We start from the raw sequence: 9,631 nt of genomic DNA, 5'->3' as shown, positions 1-9,631 counted from the left end.
GGTTGTGTTGTGCAGGTTCCTCGTTGGCGCCGGAATCCCTAGTGTTGCGCCGCACTACACTTCGCCGCCATCAACCTTCAACGTGCTTCTTGACTCCTACTGGTTCGATAAACCTTGGTTTCTAACTGAGGGAAACTTACTGCTGTACGCATCACACCTTCCACTTGGGGTTCCCAACGGTCGCGTGCTGTACGCGTGTCAAGCTAAATTTCTGGCGCCGTTGTCGGGGACGTGAAGGAAAACTACACCACAGAGATTTTTAACTCCCTCGTCAACTACGCGCCAGCAGCTAAATTTCTGGCGCCGTTGCCGGGGAGATCAAGACACGCTGCAAGGGGAGTCTCCACCTCCAATCTCTTTACTTTGTTTTTGTCTTGCTTTATTTTATTTACTAGTTTGTTTGCTGCACTAAATCAAAACACAAAAAAATTAGTTGCTAGCTTTACTTTATTTGTTGTCTTGTTTGCTATATTAAAAACACAAAAAATTAGTTACTTGCATTTACTTTACTTGCTTCATCATGTTTCCTCCTAAGCTTATTCTTAAGGATGTACCGGTAGGCCGAGGGTCTATCCTCGGGAAAGATAATATAGAAGATTTTTTCACTCATATTAGTACGGTTGAAGATTTTGAAGATAGACACCTGGTAGAACTTGCTCCTACTTATGAAATTGCTGCTGCTTCTTTAGTACACATGTTAGAAGCTAGATTTGTTAACCTCAACCCCGTAATGCAGCATATGTTCCTTACACTAAGTGATATGGAAGAAGGAGAAAAGAAAGATTTTATCCTAGAAACACTTCTTAAAGAATTTGGTGATGTAGCAAGAGAAGCTAGAAAGGTCTTTAATAAATATAATATGCTTGGCTCTTATACAAACTTTGCTAGCACCCTTGAAAATATGGAAAAAGATAGACAAAAATACACTAATAAAATTAATTATGAGGGGGATATTAAAATATCAATACCTTGCAAGCTCTTGGGAATATGCGAGGCACTAGAAAAGAATTTTGATTGGATTGTTCCTGAAGATTTGTTTGATGAGAGTAGCAAGCCTAAGGGTAGTGAAAAGGGAGCCTCTGAAACTTTCATAGATAAGATACAATGCATAGTTGAGAAAACTCCAAACCCCGCTGTAGATGCATCATCTCTTGATAACACTTGATACACACTTTCTGCGCCTAGCTGAAAGGCGTTAAAGAAAAGCGCTTATGGGAGACAACCCATGATTTTACTACTGCACCTTTATTTTATATTTGAGTCTTGGAAGTTGTTACTACTGTAGCAACCTCTCCTTATCTTAGTTTTGTTGCATTGTTGTGCCAAGTAAAGTCTTTGATAGTAAGGTTCATACTAGATTTAGATTACTGCGCAGAAACAGATTTCTTTGCTGTCACGAATCTGGGCCTAATTCTCTGTAGGTAACTCAGAAAATTATGCCACTTTATGTGAGTGATCCTCAGATATGTACGCAACTTTCATTCAATTTGAGCATTTTCATTTGAGCAAGTCTGGTGCCTCAATAAAATTCGTCTTTACGGACTGTTCTGTTTTGACAGATTCTGCCTTTTATTTCACATTGCCTGTTTTGCTATGCTTGATGAATTTTTCAATTCCATTAACTTTCAGTAGCTTTGTGCAATGTCCAGAAGTGTTAAAAATGATTATTTCACCTCTGAACATGTGAATTTTGATTATGCACTAACCCTCTAATGAGTTGTTTTGAGTTTGGTGTGGAGGAAATTTTCAAGGATCAAGAGAGGGAGATGATACAATATGATCAAGGAGAGTGAAAGCTCTAAGCTTGGGGATGCCCCGGTGGTTCACCCCTGCATATTTCAAGAAGACTCAAGCGTCTAAGCTTGGGGATGCCCAATGCATCCCCTTCTTCATCGACAACATTATCAGGTTCCTCTAGTGAAACTATATTTTTATTCCATCACATCTTATGTACTTTGCTTGGAGCGTCTGTTTATTTTTGTTTTTGTTTTTGTTTTTGTTTGAATAAAATGGATCCTAGCATTCATTGTGTGGGAGAGAGACACGCTCCGCTGTTGCATATGGACAAATATGTCCTTAAGCTTTACTCATAATATTCATGGCGAAGGTTGAATCTTCTTCGTTAAATTGTTATATGGTTGGAAACGGGAAATGCTACATGTAGTAATTGGTAAAATGTCTTGGATAATTTGATACTTGGCAATTGTTGTGCTCATGTTTAAGCTCTTGCATCATATACTTTGCACCTATTAATGAAGAAATACATAGAGCTTGCTAAAATTTGGTTTGCATAATTGGTCTCTCTAAGGTCTAGATAATTTCTAGTAAGAGTTTGAACAACAAGGAAGACGGTGTAGAGTCTTATAATGTTTACAATATGTCTTTTATGTGAGTTTTGCTGCACCGCTTCATACTTGTGTTTGTTTCAAATAACCTTGCTAGCCTAAGCCTTGTATCGAGAGGGAATACTTCTCATGCATCCAAAATCCTTGAGCCAAACATTATGCCACTTGTGTCCACCATACCTACCTACTACATGGTATTTCTCCGCCATTCCAAAGTAAATTGCTTGAGTGCTACCTTTAAACAATTCAAAATTTATCACCTCTGATTTGTGTCAATGTTTTATAGCTCATGAGGAAGTATGTGGTGTTTATCTTTCAATCTTGTTGGGCAACTTTCACCAATGGACTAGTGGCTTCATCCGCTTATCCAATAATTTTGCAAAAAGAGCTGGCAATGGGATTCCCAGTCCCAAGTTAATTAACCTTCATAATGTTACAAAAATAGACACTCCTCCATGGTATGTGATTGTTGGACGGCACCCGAAGGATTCGGTTAGCCATGGCTTGAGAAAGCAAAGGTGGGGAGGAGTGTCATCATAATAAAACTAAAATAAAAATGCACTCCTTCATGGTATGAGATTGTTGGCAGGCACCCGAGGATTCGGTTAGCCATGGTTTGTGAAAGCAAAGGTTGGAAGGAGTGAAACCCAAAAATAAAAATAAAATGGGAGCCGCTCTTTGAAGGTTTGTCTGGCAAGGGGGTCAGAGTACCCGCTACCATTCGTTGACAACAACAAACACCTCTCAAAATTTTACTTGTATGCTCTCTATATGTTTTCAAAATCAAAGCTCTAGCACAAATATAGCAATCAATGCTTCCCTCTGCGAAGGGCCTTTCTTTTACTTTTATGTTGAGTCAGTTCACCTATTTCTCTCCATCTCAAGAAGCAAACACTTGTGTGAACTGTGCATTGATTCCTACATACTTGCATATTGCACTTGTTATATTACTTTGCATTGACAACTATCCATGAGATATACATGTTACAAGTTGAAAGCAACCGCTGAAACTTAATCTTCCTTTGTGTTGCTTCAATGCCTTTACTTTGAATTATTGCTTTATGAGTTAACTCTTATGCAAGACTTATTGATGCTTGTCTTGAAAGTACTATTCATGAAAAGTTTTTGCTATATGATTCATTTGTTTACTCATGTCATTTATCATTGTCTTGGATCGCTGCATTCATTACATGTGCTTACAATAATATGATCAAGGTTATGATGGCATGTCACTCCAGAAATTATCTTTGTTATCGTTTACCTACTCGGGACGAGCAGGAACTAAGCTTGGGGATGCTGATACGTCTCCAACGTATCGATAATTTCTTATGTTCCATGCCACTTTATTGATGATACCTACATATTTTATGCATACTTTATGTCATATTTATGCATTTTCCGGCACTAACCTATTAACGAGATGCCGAAGAGCGATTCTTTGTTTCTGCTGTTTTTGGTTTCAGAAATCCTAGTAAGGAAATATTCTCGGAATTGGACGAAATCAACGCCCAGGATCTTATTTTTCCACGAAGCTTCCAGAACACCGGGAAGGATACGAAGTGGGGCGACGAGGCGACCAGACGCTAGGGCGGCGCGGCCCAGGCCCTGGCCGCGCCGGCCTAGTGTGTGGGCCCCTCGAGTCGCCCCTTGACCTACCTCTCCGACTATAAGAAGCCTTCGGCGATAATAGTTCCAGTACCGAGAGCCACGATACGGAAAACCTTCCAGAGACGCCGCCGCCGCCAATCCCATCTCGGGGGATTCAGGAGATCACCTCCGGCACCCTGCCGGAGAGGGGAATCATCTCCCAGAGGACTCTTCACCGCCATGGTCGCCTCCGGAGTGATGAGTGAGTAGTTCACCCCTGGACTATGGGTCCATAGCAATAGCTAGATGGTCATCTTCTCCTAATTGTGCTTCATTGTTGGATCTTGTGAGCTGCCTAACATGATCAAGATCATCTATCTGTAATGCTATATGTTGTGTTTGTTGGGATCCGATGAATAGAGAATACTATGCTATGTTGATTATCAATCTATTACCTATGTGTTGTTTATGATCTTGCATGCTCTCCGTTATTAGTAGAGGCTCTAGCCAAGTTTTTACTCTTAACTCCAAGAGGGAGTATTTATGCTCGATAGTGGGTTCATGCCTCCATTAAATGCAGGACGTGTGACAGAAAGTTCTAAGGTTGTGGATGTGCTGTTGCCACTAGGGATAAAACATCGATGCTATGTCTAAGGATGTAGTTGTTGATTACATTACGCACCATACTTAATGCAATTGTCTGTTGTTTGCAACTTAATGCTGGAGGGGGTTCAGATGATAACCTGAAGGTGGACTTTTTAGGCATAGATGCATGCTGGATAGCGGTCTATGTACTTTATCGTAATGCCCAATTAAATCTCACTATACTCATCATATCATGTATGTGCATGGTCATGTCCTCTTTATTTGTCAATTGCCCAACTGTAATTTGTTCACCCAACATGCTTATTCTTATCGGAGAGACGCCTCTAGTGAACTGTGGACCCCAGTCCATTCTTTTACATCGAATACAATCTACTGCAATACTCGTTCTACTGTTTTCTGCAAACAATCACCATCCACACTATACATCTAATCCTTTGTTACAGCAAGCCGGTGAGATTGACAACCTCACTGTCACGTTGGGGCAAAATAATTTGGTTGCGTTGTGCAGGTTCCACGTTGGTGCCGGAATCCCTGGTGTTGCGCCGCACTACACTTCGCCGCCATCAACCTTCAACGTGCTTCTTGACTCCTACTGGTTCGATAAACCTTGGTTTCTAACTGAGGGAAACTTACTGCTGTACGCATCACACCTTCCACTTGGGGTTCCCAACGGTCGCGTGTTGTACGCGTGTCACACCGCGTACCTGCTGCTCTACGTCGACGACATCATCTTGACGGCCAGCTCGACGGACCTGCTGCGACAGATCACCGAGCGTCTTCGCGCTGAGTTTGCCCTCAAGGACTTGGGGCCCCTGCACTACTTCCTCGACATCGAGGTCGTACGTCGCACCGACGGCTTCTTCCTTCATCAGCGCAAGTACGCCCACGAGCTCCTGGACCGTGCCGGTATGCTTAATTGCAAACCCGCGGCTACGCCTGTCGACACGAAGTCCAAGCTCTCTGCCACGGATGGTTCGTTGGCCACAGACGCGTCACTTTATCGCTCCATCGTCGGTGCCCTGCAGTACCTCACCTTGACCCGCCCCGAGCTGCAGTATGCTGTCCAGCAGGTGTGCCTTCACATGCATGCTCCGCGGGATCCTCATTGGGCTGCGGTCAAGCGGATCCTCCGCTACATTCGTGGCACCATGGACTTCGGCCTCTCCCTCCACGCCTCCACCGCCACGGACATCGTCGCCTACTCGGACGCCGATTGGGCAGGCTGCCCCGACACGCGTCGCTCCACGTCTGGATACTGCGTCTACTTCGGACCTTCGCTCATCTCCTGGTCGTCTAAGCGACAACCCACGGTCTCTCGCTCCAGCGCCGAAGCGGAGTACCGGGCTATTGCTAACGCGGTTGCCGAGGTGTCTTGGCTGCGGCAACTCCTCGTTGAGCTCTCATGTCCTGTTGCCAAAGCCACCGTGGTCTATTGCGACAACGTCTCCGCCGTCTACCTCTCCGCCAACCCGGTCCACCATCGCCGCACCAACCATATTGAGCTGGACATCCACTTTGTTCGGGAACAGGTGGCCCTTGGACACATTCGAGTACTTCATGTGCCCACCTCCCAACAATTTGCGGATATCATGACTAAGGGTCTCCCTACGGCGTCATTTGAGGAGTTCCGGTCCAGTCTATGCGTTCGACCAGGCGACGCTTCGACTGCGGGGGGTGTTGAGATACATATCCTTGTATATCCGGATGTGTATCTTCTGTAGTTATGTATAGCGATACATATCTTTGTATTTATTATTGGGCCTGCCTCCTTCCTTGTATAGTCGAGGACGTGGCCTATATATGTAACGCCATATGCACCCAATCAATACATTGTGAGTTGCATCCCTTTCTACATTCAACATTACATGTTACTGCCTAGGAAGATGAGAGAAAATTAACCCTCTTATCTAGGTTTTCTTCGACAATTCGATAGATTTTCTTCAAAGATAATTATCCCTTGTGCACTTGGTAGTTAGGTAAGAAGCTATATATTTACGAAAGTCTCCACCATATGAACCGTTTGGATTTGAGAAAAAGGCAAGATAAGTAACCATAGAAAATATTTTCAGAAGAAAACATATTTCCCAGTTTTACATTATTTGTCCCATATATATAGGCAGAAAATAAAATTAGAAAGCAAAATATCCAGAACATGTATTTGATACAAAATGATACAGTACAGTAATGCTTTGGAAAAGTAGAGGAATTCTACCTTTGTTTTTTTTTTCTGAGAGAACGTGTGCGCTTTATTGATCACAGAAACATAGAGTCAATACAAATTGTCTTCCGGATACTAACCAGAGGCACACCACGCCACACCGACTTACAAGCAAGCTCCAATGATCGAGCTAAATGGTGCGTAGCATAGTTCTCTGCACACGGCTAACATAAGAGATTGAACACACAGACTAAGGCATAGCCTAGTGGTGGGGAGGGGCTGATGCCTTCCCACCCACCCGAGTTCGAGTCCTCATGCTTGCAATTTTGGTGATGTTGTACCCGCCTCTTTCGAAATACCACGTGGCCCCTCCCACGTAGGAATCATCATTTTTATAAGAGATTGAACACTTATTAAAATTAGCAACCAGAACTCTAATATCTTGGATTACCAAGCGATGTAGCGTACATGAGATGACGTACTTGAGTATGTGGACATTGGATGTTGCGTCGCCAGTAGTTTAACCCTGATCTCGGTAATGACGGTTTAATAATTATTATTTTGGTAGTACCACGTAGCTAGTGTTGTTCTCTTGCATACATATTGGATCATTTATGCTTGAAGCTAGAGCTGATAAAATTCCAGTTGTTAATTAAGCTTGTACTGACCAAATAATGGAGAACGGACTGTAAAATAAATTTGCAATGACCAGCCGGCCTGCAGGGTTCACTGTAACGAACAGCTGCGGCCGAGCATCCTGGTGTTCACTATAACAATATCGTTTCGCCAGTTGCCACTCACCCTAACGTCGCATCTTGCCGGTCCGGCCCTGACAATGAATGTACTATCTTGGGCGAAGCTATTGTTGCTTCTCACCTGGCATATTATCCCGTGTCATGGAGACTTCGTAAAGGAAACGTAAAATAATACCAATGGCGAACTGATGAGCCCTCACTCGCCAAGTGTGTATCTAGAAGAAGCTGCAATGGGTCCTCCAATAAGAACACGAAGTGCCAGCTGATCGATCAGCCGGACCTGTTCTTGTTGGTCCGGGCTAAAACCCCAACAAGAAGAAGCTTAGTTAGTTAATTAATCAGTGGAGCCACAAAAGAACTGGTGGCCCTTGTCTCCAAGCTCTCGTTTCTCTCTATAAATTCAATAATTCGCGATGCCCGACACGCATCATCGATTCATCGTCAATAGCTAACTAGCTAGGATCACGCTGAATCTCGGTTCCTTCATCTACGTCGGTAATGGTGTCGCCGCCGCACGCGCTGGTAATCCCGTACCCAGCGCAGGGCCACGTAATCCCGCTGCTGGAGGTGGCACATGCGCTGGCCGACAGGGGCTTCACCGTCACCTTCGTCAACACCGAGTTCATCCATGCCCGCGTCGTTGCCGCCGGCGCCGGGTTAGAGGACAGCGGCCGGGTTCGGTTCGTGGCTGTGCCGGACGGCATGGCCCCCGGGGACGACCGGGCCGACCTGGTGAAGCTCACCATTCTCATGGAAGACCACATGGCTCCGCGAGTGGAGGAGCTTGTCCTCGCCAGTGGTGAGGGAGGCGGGGCAGGAGGCAAGATCACGTGCATGGTGATCGACTACAACGTCGGGGCATGGGCGTTGGACATCGCGCGGAGGACCGGGATCCGGTCAGCAGCCGTGTGGCCGGCATCGGCCGCCGTCTTGTCGACACTGCTCAGCTATGACAAGCTCATTGATGACAACATCATCGATGCTGAAGACGGTAGGAGGAAGCGGAAAAACAGTTTTAGAGAACTTGGTGAACAAATTCACCTATGTGGACCAACACCAGCAATTAACTCAATTGCTATAGTTGATCCACGATGGTGAATTTATGGATGAGGTCTCATAAAATTATTTATTAGCTAGGGGAAGCTAGCTGAATCTTACATCTAGTCTTGTCTGAGTTATATTTACTGATTAATCAGTCTGTGTCTTTGCAGGGTCTGCACTAGGTGAAGAAACTTTCCAGCTAAGCTCCGACATGCCTCCCATGCGCAGCGCCCATCTCGCATGGAACTGCGTGGGCGAAAACGACCAGCAGGCGGCCTTCTTCCAGTACATCGTCGCGGGCGTCCGGGCAGTCGAACACTGCGACTTCCTCATCTGCAACTCCTTCCAAGACGCGGAGCCGGCAGCCTTCTCGCTCTTCCCTAACGTCCTCCCCATTGGCCCGCTCCTCACCGGTGAGCGCAACGGCAAGGCCGTCGGTCACTTCTGGAAGCCGGAGGACGAGGAGTCCATGTCCTGGCTCGATGCGCAGCCGGCGAGATCCGTCGTGTACGTCGCATTCGGCAGCTTCACGATGTTCGACCGGCGCCAGTTCGAGGAGCTCGCCCTGGGGCTCGAGTTCTCGGGCCTGTCATTCTTGTGGGTGGTGCGCCCCGACATTCTCCAAGGCGGCGCCGTGCACGACTACCCCGAGGGCTTCCTGGAGCGCGTGTGTGGCGCCGGTGGCCGAGGCAAGCTCGTCGCGTGGTCGCCGCAGCAGCGCGTGCTGGCGCACCCGGCGGTGGCATGCTTCGTGTCGCACTGCGGATGGAACTCCACCATGGAGGGCGTCCGGAACGGCGTTCCTTTCATCGCGTGGCCCTACTTCGCGGACCAGTTCGTGAACCAGGTGTACATCTCCGACGTCTGGAAGGTCGGCCTTAAGGCTGTCGCCGACAAGTCCGGAGTGATCACGAAGGAGCACATCGCCGGCAGGCTGGAGGAGCTCAAGGGGGACGCCGGGATGAGAGAGAGAGTGGAGGCCTTGAAGAAGGCGGCGCATGAGAGCATTCAATCCGGGGGATCCTCACATGGAAACTTTGATACTTTTGCAGAGGGCATGAAGAAAGCATGATAGACAGAACTGTTGTACTACCTAATAAGAGCATCTCTAGCCCCAAATCGGCGTATTTAGTGCCTCC

General features: G+C 46.2%; 1 protein-coding gene across 1 annotated transcript; it reads left to right on the top strand.

Moving 5' to 3' along the window:
- Positions 1-7,949: 7,949 nt before the first annotated feature.
- LOC127314942 (UDP-glycosyltransferase 83A1-like) lies at positions 7,950-9,564 on the top strand. The gene is made up of 2 exons (XM_051345485.2): positions 7,950-8,442; positions 8,663-9,564. The coding sequence occupies exons 1-2, from the start codon at positions 7,950-7,952 to the stop codon at positions 9,562-9,564; spliced, it is 1,395 nt and encodes a 464-aa protein (XP_051201445.1).
- The last annotated feature ends 67 nt before the right edge of the window (positions 9,565-9,631 follow it).

This window comes from Lolium perenne, chromosome 7, assembly GCF_019359855.2.
Source record: "Lolium perenne isolate Kyuss_39 chromosome 7, Kyuss_2.0, whole genome shotgun sequence".
NCBI classification, from domain to species: Eukaryota; Viridiplantae; Streptophyta; class Magnoliopsida; order Poales; family Poaceae; genus Lolium; species Lolium perenne.
This window is presented reverse-complemented; position numbering and strand designations above follow the sequence as displayed.

Bases quoted from the DNA above. Each gene is read 5' to 3' on its own strand.
- LOC127314942 (XM_051345485.2), top strand. From the start codon at position 7,950: ATGGTGTCGCCGCCGCACGCGCTGGTAATCCCGTACCCAGCGCAGGGC. The intron at 8,443-8,662 runs GTAGGAGGAAGC...GTGTCTTTGCAG, and splicing joins CATCATCGATGCTGAAGACG to GGTCTGCACTAGGTGAAGAA.